The sequence below is a fragment of the Pan paniscus genome, chromosome 19, assembly GCF_029289425.2.
Source record: "Pan paniscus chromosome 19, NHGRI_mPanPan1-v2.0_pri, whole genome shotgun sequence".
Lineage (NCBI taxonomy): Eukaryota > Metazoa > Chordata > Mammalia > Primates > Hominidae > Pan > Pan paniscus.
Window position 1 is genome coordinate 91,625,051 of NC_073268.2, and position 15,425 is coordinate 91,640,475.

A 15,425-nucleotide genomic window follows, 5' to 3' on the forward strand; every position below is an offset into this window, starting at 1 on the left:
GGAGAACCTTTATGTCTAGCTAAGGGATTGTAAATACACCAATTGGCACTCTGTATCTAGCTCAAGGTTTGTAAAAACACCAATCAGCACCCTGTGTCTAGCTCAGGGTTTGTGAATGCACCAATCGACACTCTCTATCTAGCTACTCTGGTGGGGACTTGGAGAACGTTTGTGTGGACACTCTGTATCTAGCTAATCTAGTGGGGAGGTAGAGAACTTTCAGTGTCTAGCTCAGGGATTGTAAACGCACCAATCAGCACCCTGTCAAAACGGACCAATCAACTCTCTGTAAAATGGACCAATCAGCAGGATGTGGGCGGGGCCAGATAAGAATAAAAGCAGGCTGCCGGAGCCAACGGTGGCAATCTCTTAGGCTCTGTGGGAGCTGTATTGTTTTTGCTCTTTGCAGTAAATCTTGCTGCTGTTCAGTCTTTGGGTCTGCACTGCCTTTGTGAGTTGTAACACCCATTGCGAAGATTGCAGCTTCACTGCTGAAGCCAGTGAGACCACACACCCACCAGGAAGAATGAACAACTCAAGACGTGCCGCCTTAAGAGCTGTAACACCGTGAAGGTCTGCAGCTTCACTCCTGAGCCAGCGAGACCACGAACCCACCAGAAGGAAGAAACTCCGGACATGCTGTCTTTAAGAACTGATAACACTCACCGTGAGGGTCTGTGGCTTCATTCAAGTCAGTGAGACCAAGAACCCACGAATTGTGGGCACAGAAGTTCCCTGTGTTAACATTTACAAGGAAAACCACCCATCTGGGCTGGGTGCAGTGGTTCACACTTGTAATCCCAGCACTTTGGGAGGCGTAGGAGGGCGGATTATGAGGTCAGGAGACGGAGACCAGCCTGGTCAACATGGTGAAACCCTGTCTCTACAAAAATACAAAAATTAGCTGGCTGTGGTGGTGTGTGCCTGTAATCCCAGCTACTCCGGGGGCTGAGGCAAGAGAATGGCTTGAACCTGGGAGGCAGAGATTGCAGTGAGCCAAGATCTTGCCACTGCACTGCAGTCTGGCGACACAGCGTGACTCTGTCTCAACAAAACAAAAACACCCATATGCTTTCTGTTCTGTGTCTGTTTCCCTCACTCCTTTTCTGTCTATAAAGGTAGGCTCCTCTGCTCAGCTCATAAGAACATTCAATTTTATATAATCCTATTTTATAGAATGAGGTGTTGCCTGATTCTAGAATCACAAGTAAAAGCCAGTTACGTTTTTTTTTTTTTTTTAGACGGAGTCTCGCTCTGTCGCCCAGGCTGCAGTGCACTGGTGTGATATCAGTTCACTGCAACCTCCTCCCGGGTTCAAGTGATTCTTCAGCCTCAGTCTCCTGAGTAGCGGGGAGTACAGGCGCACACCACCACAACCGGCTCATTTTTGTATTTTTAGTAGACGGGGTTTCACCATCTTATCAGGCTGGTCTTGCCCGACCTCAGGTGATCCCCCTGCCTCAGCCTCCCAAAGTGTTGAGATTACAGGTGTGAGCCACCGCGCCTAGCCTGCCATTGAAGATCTTTTAACTAAATGTGTTGTAATTTTTTTTGATACTTCTCCGACACCCATTCTCCATCTGGGCCTTTGGAGCCAGACTGCTTGAGCTGGCATCCCAGCTCTGACAGTCCCTAGGTGTGTGCCTCCGTGGTATCATCCCTAGAATGAACATCCTGATAGCACCTTCCTCTTACAGTGCTCTCAGGATTAAATAAATTCACAGAAAAGTGCTTAGATCCTGGCTAACACGGTGAAACCCCATCTCTACTAAAAATACAAAAAATTAGCAGGGTGTATTGGCGGGTGCCTGTAGTCCCCGCTACTCAGGAGGCTGAGGCAGGAGAATGGCGTGAACCCAAAAGGCGGAGCTTGCAGTGAGCTGAGATCGCGCCACTGGACTCCGGCCTGTGCGACAGAACGAGATTCCGTCTCAGAAAAAAAAAAAAAAAGTGCTTACGGCATGCCTTGAGCATAAGAAGCCCTGAGGTGCTAGCTATCTGCTACTATTATCGTTATTGTTTGTCCAGGGCAAAACTGAGCTCTCTGGCCGGGTATTGGGGCTCACACCTGTAATCCCAGCACTTTGGGAGGCTGAGATGGGCGGATCTTGAGGTCAGGAGGGCAAGACCATCCTGGCTAACGTGGTGAAACCCCGTCTCTACTAAAAATACAAAAAATTAGCTGGGCACGGTGGCATGCGCTTGTAGTCCCAGTTACTCGGGAGTAGCTGAGTGACAGAATGAGACTCCGTCTAAAAAAAAAAAAAAAACTGAGCTCTTTCTCTATGCTGTTTTAATTTTTTTTGTGGTTTTGGTTTTTGAGACAGGGTCTTGCTCTGTTGCCCAGGCTGGAGTGCAGTAGCACAATCACTGCTCTCTGCAGCCTCCATCTCCCAGACTCAAGCGATACTCCCACCTCAGCCTCCCACCTCAGCCTCCCAAGTAGTTGGGACTACAGGCGTGTGCCACCATGCTCAGCTAATATTTTTTTTTTTGAGACGGAGTCTCATTCTGTCACTCAGGCTGGAGTGCAGTGGCGCAATCTCTGCTCACTGCAACCTCTGCCTCCCCGGTTTAAGCGATTCTCCTGCCTCAGCCTCCTGACTAGCTGAGATTACAGGCATGTGCCACCACACCCAGCTAATTTTTGTATTTTTAGTAGAGATGGGGTTTCACCATGTTGGCCAGGCTGGTCTCGAACTCCCAACCCCAAGTGATCCGCCCACCTCGGTCTCCCAAGAGCTGGGATTACAGACATGAGCCACTGCGCCTGGCCTCCAGCTAATTTTTGAAAATTTTTTGTAGAGATGGGGTCTTGCTGTGTTGCTCTGGATGGTCTGGAACTCCGGGATCAAGCAATCCTCAGCCTCTCAAAGTGCTGAGATTACATTTGTGAGCCACCATGCCCAGCCCACTGTTCTATAAGATAAAAACCAGGCTGGGTGCGGTAGCTCATGCCTGTAGTCCCAGCACTTTGGGAGGCCGAGGTGGGTGGATCACGAGGTCAGGAGTTTGAGACCAGCCTGGCCTATATGGTGAAACTCCGTCTCTACTAAAAATGCAAAAATTAGCCGGGAGTGGTGGTGTGCACCTGTAGTCCCAGCTGCTCAGGAGGCTGAGGTAGGAGAATCACTTGAACCCAGGAGGTGGAGGTTGCAGTGAGCCGAGATCGCACCACTGCACTCCAGCCTAGGCAACAGAGCAAGACTCTGTCTCAAAAAAAAAAAAAAGATACAAACCAACAGTGCACAAGTCATAGGAGAACGACTCAGTAAATCCCCACAAACTGAACAAACAGCATCACCCATATCTCAGAGCCTCCCTTGTGTCTCCTTTGAGTCACTACTGACCCTGGAGGGACCACTCTGTAGATCACTTTGCCTGTTTTTGTACTTTATATAAATAGAATGCAGTGGATGCTCTTTCATGCCTGGCTTCCTTCACTCACCATTATGCTTGCAAGATTATCCACGTTGTTGCTGACAGCTGTAGACAGTTCTCAATGCTGTGTACTAATCCACTGGGTGAATACCTCACCCACGTTCTGCTTCTTGCAGGAGAAACGAGTGCTCAGACTATAATCATCCTTTGCCCCAGCACAACTGGCGATAGCGGAGTACAGCTTGCAGACATCTACAGGCTGCGGTTACCTGTGAGCTCGTAGTCCTTCGAACAGCTGCCTCCCTCTCCAGAAGGCTGCCTCCTTGAGAATGCAGGCTGCAAAGGCCAAATCACTGTCAACTTGTTGCTCAAACCAGGCCTCTGGGCTGTGAACAGCCCTCTCGGGCAACGTGGTTGCTGGCAACAGCTGCAACCATGTCTAAGGCTGGTTCTAGGAGGTGTGCAGAGAGATGGGCACAAGGCAGGCGTGGGCTGACAAGGGCATTCCGAAGGAAAGTGCTGCAGTCTGGAATGTCACCTCCCCTGCTCTGTGCTGGGTGCTGCTCCTGGTGAGGAAAGGCCACAGCAAACCGGTCAGTGGGGGCATGGGAGTCCCTGTGGGGCACGTCACAGGCCCCACCTGGACGACCCATCTGACTCCATCGTGGGTCCTCTGAGCCTGCCCCGGCACAGCTGCCTTGCCCCAGGGCCCTCAAGTAGCCTCACAAATCCTGCCTGGGTTTAACAGTCTAATCATCAAGAAACTCCTGACCGGGTGAGGTGGCTCACACCTGTAATCCCACCACTTTGGGAGGCCAAGGCCGGCCGATCACTTGAGGCCAGGCGTTCAAGACCAGCCTGGGCAACATGGTGAAACCCCATCTCTACTAAACATACAAAACTAGTAGGGCATGGTGGTGCACGCCTGTAATCCCAGCTACAGGCTGAGGTGGGAGGATCCCTTGAATCCAGGAGGCAGAGGTTGCAGTGAGCCGAGATCGTGCCACTGCACTCCAGCCTGGGCAACAGAGCGAGACTCCGTCTCAAAAAAGAAACAGACCTTCTCACACCCAATAGAGAGATGGGGAAGGATGAGAAGAGAGTGGTCTCAGAAAAGGAAGTAAAGTGGCTCTAAGAGCAGGAGAGCTGCTTATTTTCACAGATAAATGAACTTAAAGAGGCACCGAGTTTTTTTTTTATTTTATTTAAAAAAAATTTTTTTGATACATATTAGATGTACTTATTTTGGGGGTACATGTGATAATTTGATATAATCAAATCAGGGTAATTGGGGTATCTGTCACCTTTTCTTTTTCTAATACTAGGAACATTTGAATCATTCTCTGTTGTGGTAATCAGACCCAACACCAGGTCGTGGGGGTGATGAAGTCCGGCAGAGTCAAAGGAATGAGAAAAAGACAGTTTGAGAGAGAAAGTGGGACCAGGGGACCATCGCGAGTGTGGAGGCTGTGAAGGCCCCTGGGCACTGGGAGCCCAGGCTATTTATTGGTGCTCAAAGAGGCGGTGAGGATGTGGAGGTTGAAAGGAAATAGTGTATCAAGTGAACGAGAAACATACGGCTGCTTGAGATAATGGGAGTGCTAGAAGCAAGGAGCCAGCAAGTCTAGCAGACATGCAAGCCCTGCCTCAGCTTCTCTCCCAACACTCAGCTTTTCTCCCAACAATTCTCTTCTAGCTATTTGGAAATGTACAATCAATTAATGTTATCTATAGTCATCCCACTGATCTATTGAACACTAGATCTTATTTCTTCAAAGTGGCACTGAAATTTTGTCATGTTTCAGAGTGTTGGAAAATAATGGTGGTCTCCCATTATTGGTGGGAATATAAATCGGCACAACCTTTGTGGAGAAAAATTTGGAAATCTCAAAATTACAAATGCAAGTGCCCTATGGTGCAGCGATTCTACTTATAGTTGATTCTATGCAGATGCTGGTGAAATTGTATTCCAGTATTGGCTGTAACTTAAGCAAAAGATGAGATGAAGGAAGGATCCACCTTTTTTTTTTTTTTTTTTTTTTTTTTAAGAGAGTGAGTCTTGCTCTGTCACCTAGGCTGGAGTAGGGCGGAACAATCTCAGCTCACTGCAATCTCCGCCTCCTGGGTTCAAGCGATTCTCTTGCCTCAGCCTCCTGAGTAGCTGGGGTTACAGGCATGTGCCACCACACCTAGGTAATTTTTGTATTTTTAGTAGAGATGGGGTTTCACCATGTTGGCCAGGCAGATCTCAAATTCCTGACATCAGGTGATCCACCCACCTCGGCCTCCCAAAATGCTGGGATTACAGGCATGAGCCACCTCACTTGGCCAGGATCCACTTTGAATGCAGAAACCCATCAATAAGGAATTGGTTCAACCATGGTGCATTTATTTGCAAGGAAGAGAGGGAGGAGAGAAGGGAGGAAGGCAGGCTGGCTTTTTATGGTATTATTATGAAATCACCAGATTACATTGTTAAGTGAAAAAGGCAAAGTGGAGACCCCTGAGCTACATAAGCTGCCACTTGTGCTAAAGGGGAAAAATATAATATTTGCTTTTCTCTGCATGGAAAGTTTTTGTTGTTGTTTCTTTGTTTTTGAGACAAACAAAATGCTCTGTCACCCAGGCTGGAGTGCAGTGGTGTGATCTCAGCTCACTGCAAGCTCTGCCTCCTGGGTTCATGCTATTCTCTCCTGCCTCCTGGGTTCATGCCATTCTCTTGCCTCAGCTTCCCGAGTAGCTGGGACTACAGGCACCCCCCACCACGATCGGCTAATTTTTTGTATTTTTTAGTAGAGACGGGGGTTTCACCATGTTAGCCAGGATGGTCTCCATCTCCTGACCTCGTGATCCGCCCTCCTTGGCCTCCCAGAGTGCTGGGATTACAGGCGTGAGCCACCGCGCCCGGCCAACCTGGAAAATTTTGCAAGGAAATACAGAAATGGGTAACCTCAGGGGAACACTGAGTACATAGGCTGAGGGTCAGGAATGGGAGACTTTTATCTTGTAATGTTTGGATGTTTGAATTATGTGAATGTATTACCTGTTTTAAAAATAGATATTTTAAAAACACACACATTGGGGCAATCAGGAATGTATGGGGTGTGGTTCTGTTCCACAACTCCAAGGAGGTAGACAGGCATGTTTTACACCAGTTCGAGATGTACATTTATGTTTTATGCACTTTTCGGTAAATTGTATTTATTCCACAATTGAAAAGAACAAAAACCCTAGCGACTCATGGAGTGCTGCCGTGTGCCAGGGTGGGCCTGGCCCCAGTCCCTTGGAACCCTCAGAAGGAAGAAGTCCAGACAGGTTCTCTGGGCCCTTCCTTGCTGGGCAAGCACTGAGGTGGGAGTGGAGCATGGACCCCCTCAGTCTGGCGCGGTGCGAGGCTGGCCTGGCTGGCAGCGCCTCCCGGCGGCACGGTTGCCCTGTCCGCAGCTGTAGCGTCTCCTGTTTCCTGGGCGCCTCTACTCCATTGTTGGCCGAGGGGGTCAGGACCCGCCGCCTTCTGCATTATTGATGGTCCTGTAAGGCGGGCACCTCGGGGAGTAGGAGCCTGTAGCCCCTGCGAGAGCACAGCCGGGTGGTGCACTGCACAGAAGGTCACCGCGGGAGGCCAAATCCCCGGGGAGGGGAGAGGACCTGGGCGTCGGGAAGCCCGTCTCCTCTGGGCCAGCCATGGGCAGGAACCAGCGCAAAGCGCCCCAGCGCCTGGAGAGGCCCGGGAGGCCGGCCTCAGGGGAGCAGGAGTCGGGGTCGGCCAGCGCGGATGGCGCGCCCAGCCGGGAACGCCGTTCCGACCGCGGGCAGGCGGACAAGGCGAGACCGGCGGCCGAGCCTGCCACCGCCGGGGGCCAGGGAACCCCTGGTGGCCGCAGGAAGCCCACTGCAGAGGGGAACGGCGGCTGCAGACGTCCAGGGGCTGGGCTGTCCCCGAAAGCCCAGGAGAGGCAAAGCAACGCGCAGCGTCAGGGACGCGGGCCCAGGGGCGGCCGCGGGGGGCGCCTGGAGGAGGGAAGCCTCTCCGGAGGAGAAGAGCTGGGCGGCCGCCGTAGGAGGAAGCGGAAAGATAAGGGGCCCTCGGCTCGGCGGGGCCGCCGGACGCCCAGGAGCCTCAATGGGGACACGTCGGGTGGGGACGGAGGCAGCTCCTGTCCGGACAGCGAAACCCGCGAGGCCCAGGAGAGCGGCAGCCAGCGCGGCAGAGCCCGGGAGCTGCGGCCCACGCCGGAGCCTACGGACATGGGCTCGGAAGGGACAAAAACCGGGCCGGAGTCAGCGCCGGAGCCAAGCAGCGACGGCCTGGTCAGCGACTGGCCCCACGCAGATACCCGGGGCCGGGAAGGGTCGTCGGGGACGGGGCCCCTGGGAGCCAGCGAGCATTCCGGCGGGAACTCCGACTCGAGTCCGCTGGGGACCGGACCTGGACGGGGCTCTCGGGCAGCTATGGCCTCCAGGACCTTCGAGGACAGCTCGCGGGCTCCTCGGGACACTGGGCCGGCCAAGGACGCGAGCGACAACCGGGCGCAGCGGGGCGCCGAGCCAGAAACAATGCAGGCCTCGACGGCCCGGGCTCCGCGCCACCAGGTCGGAAAGGCGGTGGGGCGGGTGCCATCGGCGGCAGGCGAGGGCGAAGCGGGAGCCGCAGCAGGAGCGGGGCCGGAGGACCCAGCCCCGCTGGCGGCCCTCCTGGTGGTCCGCAGGCTCCTCGCGAGGCCCCCGCCAGGCGCCGCTTCCCAGGCCGTGGGCCCCCGCCGCGCTGGCCTCAAGGAGCGGCTCCTGAGTGTAGCGCGAGCCCTGGGCCTCCTGCGCTGGCTGCGGCGGCGGCTGCGGCTGCGGCGGCGGCCACCAGAGGGCGAGGGGCAGAGGACCGGGCCACGGGCGAGCGAGGGGTGGGGCCGCCGGAAAGCGGACGAGGGGCGGGGTCATGGGAGAGGAAGCGAGGGGCGGGGCCGCGGGAAAGCGGATGAAGGGCGGGGCCACGAGCGAGGGGACGAGGGTCGGGGCCGCGGGAAAGCGGACGAAGGGCGGGGCCACGAGCGAGGGTACGAGGGGCGGGGCTGCGGGAAAGCGGACGAGGGGCGGGGTCACGAGAGAGGTGACGAGGGCCGGGTCCACCAGAGAGGGTATGAGGGGTGGGGCCGTGAGCCCGGGCTGCGGCACCGTCTGGCGTTGCGCCTGGCTGGCTTAGCAGGGCTGGGGGGTATGCCGAGGGCTCCCCCTGGCGGCCGCTCCCCGCAGGTCCCGACAAGCCCAGTCCCCGGCGACCCTTTTGATCAGGAGGACAAGACTCCAGATCCCAAGTTCGCGGTCGTGTTCCCCAGGATCCACAGGGCAGGGCGGGCGTCGAGCAGCCGCAGCTCTGAAGAAGCGTCCGCAGATGCCCCCACGGGGGAAGGCCGAGGTTGGCCTCGTGCAGGGGCGGGGGGGCACAGTGAGGGGTGCAGGACGAGTGGGGAAGGGGTGTCCGGGCTTCGTCGCGGCTCCCTCCTTGCCCCTACTGCACCCGACGGGCCTTCGCTCGACGAGAGCGGCTCCAGCCGTGAGGCGGAGTTGGAGACCCTCAACGACGAGCCCCCGGTGCACTGGGCGCAGGGCTCAGGCCCCCACGAGGGTCCTAGGCTTGGCGCCGCCGTGCTGCTACCCCGACTCGCCTTGGAGACCCGCCTGCAGCAGGAGGGAGACCCGGGCCTCCGTGGGTCCCTGAGGGAGCTGTGGGAACCCGAGGATGAGGACGAGGCGGTGCTGGAGAGGGACCTGGAGCTGAGCCTCGGGCCGGGCCTGGAGGCGCCACCCTTCCCCGGTGCTAAGGGCAGGAGCCTCGGAGACGGCCTGGAAGACATGGAGGACCTGGCTCGGTTGCGGTGAGCGGGCGCGGTGCCAAAGCTGCCATCCCCGGCTCACAGCTCCTCATATCCACCCTGCCCTCATCTTTATGAATTGCGTGTAGACCCTTATTGAATCCTTAGAAGGATGAGCTTGAACCCTCCTGGCAGGAAGGGGCAGGTAAGGGGCAACAGGTGCTACGTCCCCAGGACCGCCTTTCTAATTAGTACAAAGCTTCTTTCTGGGTCAGCGCCAGCCCTCCTTGTAGCCTCCCCATTACTTGACAGCTCAGCCCTCATTTTATGGATCAGGCTCTGGGAAGTTGAATGACTTGCCAGGGTCCCTGCAGTGGGTGGCAGAACTAACCCACAACCTCCTGCAGCCACAACTTGTCATGCCTCCACCCCGTTGTCCCTACAGGCTGGTGTGTGACAGCTCTGTGCTGCTGTGCCTCAAGAAGAGATTTCACCTGGGCCGCATCTATGTATGGGGAGCCACGGGGACGGACAGTGGGCGGGGATCCCCTTTTCTCTGGGGACAGAGGGCTCCCTGGCACCCCTGGACATTCTCCTTCCTCTTCCTCCCCGGGCTAGGCGGTGAACCCTCTCTGGAGCCCTGCAGAGTGGGACTGAGGGGCTGGGCTCTGTTTGCATTCCCCCTGCTCCCTCCACACTCTGATGAGAGCTTGTTTTCCTCCCCAGACCTTTGGGGGGCCCGTCTTGCTTGTTCTGAACCCCCACCGGTCCTTGCCTCTTTTTTCACCTGAGGTCCAGGCAAGCTACCACCCCAGGAAGGCCCTCAGCACCACTCCGTATGTGACTCTGCCCCACTGACCCTCTGCTCACCTCCCAGGCAGCCCAGTCTCTGCATGTCCCCTTGACTGAGGTCCCGGGGCCTGTGAGCACCTCTGCTACACCTCGGAGGGTCCCAGGTCCCCGTGTCTGGCAACCTTCTCATCTCCCTCAGACACATCTTTGCCATCGTGGCATCAGCCTATGACCTGGCTCAGAATACTGGGCAGGACCCATGCATCCTCCTGCGGTGAGTGGTGGCCTTCCTGAGTGGCTGAACCCATGGGCCACACTGAGGGTTGATGGGGCGGGGCCTGAGGTCTTCACTGGAAGCCACTGGTATGCTCCACTGCTGGGCTACAGTTCTGGACTCCTCAGGACCGAGCTCCCGGCTGAAATCATCGCATGAGCCCCTGGAATGTGGCATCTTGGGGACTTTTTCTTTTCTGTCGGGTCTCTCCATGCCCTGGGACTAGCTTTCCTCATTTATGGGGGTCTCTCCAGGCTAGCTGTCACTTCTGGGTGGCACATCCCACTTCCTGGGTTCACTGGGGTTGTCCTACGTGCCCCTCCCTGGAGACCCTACCAACCAACACATCCTTAGCTCCTCCCACTGCAGTGGGCACAGTGGCTCAGGGAAGACGGAAGCCGCCAAAAAGATCATGCAGTTCCTAAGCAGTCTGGAGCAGGATCAGACGGGGAACCGAGAGTGTCAGGTGAGGGCCAGGCTGGAGGTACCTCATGGGTTGAGCTTGCTGTTTGTCTTCCTCCAGGGGACAGCTGACCATGTCCAAGGGACTATCTTTCTCCTTTCAGCCAGGAGAGGGGTGGTCTCCAGGCCTCTGGCGTCTCCTGGGGTCAGCTGCAGGCACTGCCCTTTCTAATGGGACTGACGCCTCCCTGGACCTGCCCCTAGCTGGGATGCCTGTTGGTGGGGGCTACTGCTGCCCAGGGATGCTTGAACACCCCTCCCTGTACAGGTGGAGGATGTGCTGCCTATACTCAGCAGCTTTGGCCATGCCAAGACCATCCTCAATGCCAATGCCAGCCGCTTCGGCCAGGTCTTCTGCCTCTACCTACAGCAGTGAGTGGCAGGGTTGCAGGGGGCACCTACAATCACTTACCCTTCCTGGGTCCTTGGGCTGCTTCCCTGGGGTCCAGACCCTGGTAGGGCTTCTTCTGTACGGGGCCCCTGGGTGTTCTGCATCCTGGGCACTCACACCCATCTTCTGTGCCCACAGAGGGGTCATCGTGGGAGCCTCTGTGTCTCATTATCTACTTGAGACCTCCAGGGTGGTGTTTCAGGTAAAGGCAGCCCTTCTATCCACCCCTCCCCAGTTCCCAGAGTAGGAAGGGCAGAGGGTGTCACTGTTGGGGTATGGCCTCTAAGCCCCTAGGGCACTGAGCCCCTAAGCCAGTCCTGTCCCCAAGGCCCAGGCTGAGCGGAGCTTCCATGTTTTTTACGAGCTGCTGGCAGGACTGGACTCCATAGAGCGGGAGCAGCTCTCCCTGCAGGGACCGGAGACTTACTACTACCTCAACCAGGTAGGGGGAGCCCTTGTGGTGCGGCGGGGAGCAGGCCTGCCCAGAGGAGGATCTCGGCCCAGAGGTCTGAGAAGTAGCTGGAGTAGAGGGAGGCTATGGGGTGGCAGGACCCGCTCCCTCACCCCTGCTGTGCTCTGCAGGGCCAGGCCTGCAGGCTGCAAGGCAAGGAGGATGCCCAGGACTTTGAGGGGCTGCTGAAGGCACTGCAGGGGCTCGGCTTGTGCCCAGAGGAGTTGAATGCCGTCTGGGCTGTGCTGGCCGCCATCCTGCAGCTGGGCAACATCTGCTTCTCCTCCTCAGAGGTGGGCTTCCCCGTGGGCAGGGGCCATCTGGGGTGCTGGGTCTGTAGAATCAGGGCAGTGGTAATGACGCCAAATGCTGGTGTGTAGGAGACTACAGAGTGCTGGGCTGCCCTGAAAAGTGGGTAGATCCCCACTGTGTAGATGAGAAAGCTGAGAAATAGAGCTTCTCCACTCTCCCAATGTCTGTGCCTCTAAGCTGCCACCCCTAAGAACATCTGGCATTAGATGAGCAGCTATGGTCAGGCATGGTGGGTCACACCTGTGATCCCAGCACTTTGGGAGGCTGAGGCAGGAGGATCGTGTGAAGCCAGGAGTTTGAGACCAGCCTAGGCAACATAGAGAAACCCCGTCTCTATTAAAAAAAAAAAAAAAAAAAAAAAAAGGGTTGGCGGTGGTGGGTCACACCTGTAATCCTAGCACTTTGGGAGGCCGAGGTGGGTGGATCACTTGAGCCCAGGAATTCTAGAGCAGCCTGGGCAACATGGCAAAATCTTGTCTCTACAAAAAATATGAACAGATTAGGCCAAGGCGAGCAGATCACTTGAAGTCAGGAGTTTGAGACCAGCCTGGCCAACATGCTGAAACCCTGTCTCTACTAAAAATACAAAAATTAGCTGGGTGTGGTGACACGTGCCTGGGTGTGGTGGCACATCCCAGCTACTTAGAGAAGCTAAGGCAGGAGAATTGCTTGAACCCGGGAGGTGGAGGTGGCAGTGACCCGAGATTGCGCCACTGTACTCCAGCCTAGGTGACAGAGCGAGACTCCGCCTCAAAAAAAAAGAAAACAAAACAGACTGGGCGTGGTGGCTCATGCCTGTAATCCCAGCACACTGGGAGGCCTAGATGGGCGGATCACCTGAGGTCAGGAGTTCGAGACCAGCCTGACCAATATGGTGAAACCCCGTCTCTACTAAAAATACAAAATTAGCCGGGTGTGGTGGCACATGCCTATAATCCCAGCTACTTAGGAGGCTGAGACAGGAGAATTGCTTGAACCTGGGAGGTGGAGGTTGCAGTGAGCCAAGATTATGCCATTGCACTCCAGCCTGAGCAACAAGAGCGAGACTCAGTCTCAGAAGAAGAAAAAAAAAAAAAAGATTAGCTGGGCATGGTGGCATGCGCCTGTAATCCCAGCTACTGGGGAGGCTGAGGTGGAAGAATTACCTGATCCTGGGAGGTGGAGGCTGCAGTGAGCCTTGATCGTGCCACTGCATTCAGGCCTGGGTAACAGAGTGAGACCCTGTCTCAAAAAAAAAAAAAAAGAAAAAAAAAAATCAAACGAGCAGCTGTTATGTACCCAGCACTGTGTAAATCACTTTGCATTTGTTTTCTAATTTAGTTTGCAAGACAACCCCCTAGGAAGGGTTACTGCTTCCCCTTTAGCAGTGAGGCCATGGGGCGCAGGAAGGAAGGAGCCTGGCCAGAACTGTCCGCCAGCAAAGAGGGAAAGTAGGACTCGAACTCAGGGCCCTGAAAACCATAGCCTCGCTCCTAATGGCCCAGATCTCCTCATGTGACATATCTCCCCTTTGGTGACAGGGCCACTTGCCAGGCAAAGCCCAGCCTGCCCTGCCTGGGGAGTGTGTCCATTCCTGAAGCAGAGATCTCCCTGTCCCTCCCTCTCTGTGTAGCGAGAGTCCCAGGAGGTGGCTGCTGTGTCTAGCTGGGCTGAGATCCACACAGCAGCCCGACTGCTGCGGGTACCACCAGAGTGCCTGGAGGAGGCTGTCACCAGGAGGGTCACGGTGAGCCCGAGGGTCCTGGGGAGAGGGGCCTTGCCTGGCTGACCCACAGGCTGAGTAAGCACCATGAGGGCTGCAGGCCTGACACACCAGCTGTGCCTCCTCTGCCCTCCAGGAGACGCCCTATGGCCAGGTCTCGCGATCCCTGCCCGTGGAAAGCGCCGTTGATGCCAGGTGGCCCTAGAGACGGGTGAGAGTCAGAGCAGGGCCCGAGGCACGGCTCTATGTGGCTCACCCATCCGCCATGCCTACAGGGACGCCCTGGCCAAGGCACTGTATTCCCGCCTCTTCCACCGGCTTCTGAGGAGGACCAATGCACGGCTGGCACCACCAGGGGAGGGAGGCAGCATTGGCACCATCACTGTCGTGGATGCCTACGGCTTTGAGGTCACCCCTTGGGGTGGGGCCCAGGAAAGGGGGTGCCCATATAATTCTGATGGATTGCTGGGACCCCCACAGCTCCAGCTCTCCCTGGGGGCACTCGCAAGGTGCTTGCCTGTCTGGCAGGGCGCCTTCAGGGCTCCTTCTGCATCTGCTGGGCTGAGCCTGCTGGGGTGGGGTGCAGGGATGGAGAGGAAAAGGAGTGGGGCTGCCTCTGGGGATTTAGAATCTCTCAAGGGCTAGGGCTGTCTGCGCGCCTTGGAGTTCTCGCTTCCACTCACCTCCAGAGGACGATGCCCCTCACCCCACACCCACGTTCATCCAAGCGTGGTCTCTGCTCCCTTTTCTGGTCCTGGGCTGGGCAGCCTGGGCCGGGAGTGCTCCTGGCTTCTCTGGGATGGCTGGAGCCCACCACAAGCCCCAGCCCTGGCCCGTGCTGTCCTCCTGCTGGGAGGAGTTGCTTAGTGCAGCAGACAGAGCAGAGGCTCTGATTGGTCCTGCCACTCACTAGCTGTGTGGCCTTGGGCAAGTGGATGAACCTTTCTGAGGTCCAGCGTTCCCGTCTGTAAAACAGAATTCCCAGCAGGACCTACCTTGTGAGTTTCAGAGGCTTAACGGAGATAGTCCATGAGAGAGCTGTGTGCTCCAGGGCAGCCGTTCTGTCCCACTCTGGCCGGTCCTGCCTTTGGCATGGCCTGTCCTCCGTGGCCTTGTAGAGACACAGGAGTCTCAAAGGCAGTGGAAGACAGAGGCCCCAGGGTGGGCCCGCCTGTAGCCCCACTTCCCCCACGTCAGGAGGAAAGGGAAGAGGGAGAGTCCCCCAGTCTCTCTGAGTTGGCAGAGGCTCTGCACCCCTTTACAGAGGATCCTGCCGCCTCAGGACAGCCAGGAGGGGGCTGGAGGGAGAGGAGGTGGCCCCTGCCCTCAGTCCCTGGACGGGCACTATTCACGGCCCCCTGTTCTGTCCCACACTCCAGTGTGTCCTTGTGACCGTGCCCTCCCTGAGGCTGGTGGTGATGGTGGCCTGTGTGTGCATCCAAGCTCCTGTGTGTGTGTTTCAAGGGGCACAAAGCTGCATGAAGCTTCCTAAGAGAGTGCTGAGGGAGCACTTCCTATAGGAGGAAGGCTGGAAGGCTTCCTGGAGGCGGCAGCCTGGAGCCCTGTGCATGAGGATGCGGGACTCTGATAGCCAACCTGCTATTTAGTAGGGAAAGTCGCCTTCCAAGCCACAGGATGGCCGTGACAAGAGGCCCAAAGGCTCACAGGAGTGCTGCAGCAGAGGGCAGGGGTGTGGGCAGCTAGAGGGACCTGTGGCTGGGCAGGGCTGAGGTAGCCCGTGTGCTGTGCCGGATCCTTTAGACTTGACCCTGTTGGCTACACAGCATCAGCCCTGGATATTACTCATCCCTGCGCCCTGGCCAGAATGAAGGAAGCCTCTGGGGTGGGGGGAG

At 56.5% G+C, this 15,425-nt stretch overlaps 1 protein-coding gene across 1 annotated transcript in view; it reads left to right on the forward strand.

Moving 5' to 3' along the window:
• Positions 1-6,632: 6,632 nt before the first annotated feature.
• MYO15B (myosin XVB) overlaps positions 6,633-15,425 on the forward strand; it is a 39,645-nt gene continuing 30,852 nt past the window's right edge. The window contains exons 1-12 of the mRNA XM_063599408.1: positions 6,633-9,251; positions 9,634-9,697; positions 9,915-10,024; positions 10,180-10,254; positions 10,609-10,720; positions 10,985-11,088; positions 11,246-11,309; positions 11,436-11,549; positions 11,690-11,851; positions 13,483-13,596; positions 13,709-13,767; positions 13,848-13,980. Coding sequence (XP_063455478.1) covers positions 7,066-9,251; positions 9,634-9,697; positions 9,915-10,024; positions 10,180-10,254; positions 10,609-10,720; positions 10,985-11,088; positions 11,246-11,309; positions 11,436-11,549; positions 11,690-11,851; positions 13,483-13,596; positions 13,709-13,767; positions 13,848-13,980 — 3,297 coding nt within the window. The 5' untranslated portion in view covers positions 6,633-7,065. The remainder of the gene's footprint in view (positions 9,252-9,633; positions 9,698-9,914; positions 10,025-10,179; positions 10,255-10,608; positions 10,721-10,984; positions 11,089-11,245; positions 11,310-11,435; positions 11,550-11,689; positions 11,852-13,482; positions 13,597-13,708; positions 13,768-13,847; positions 13,981-15,425) is intronic.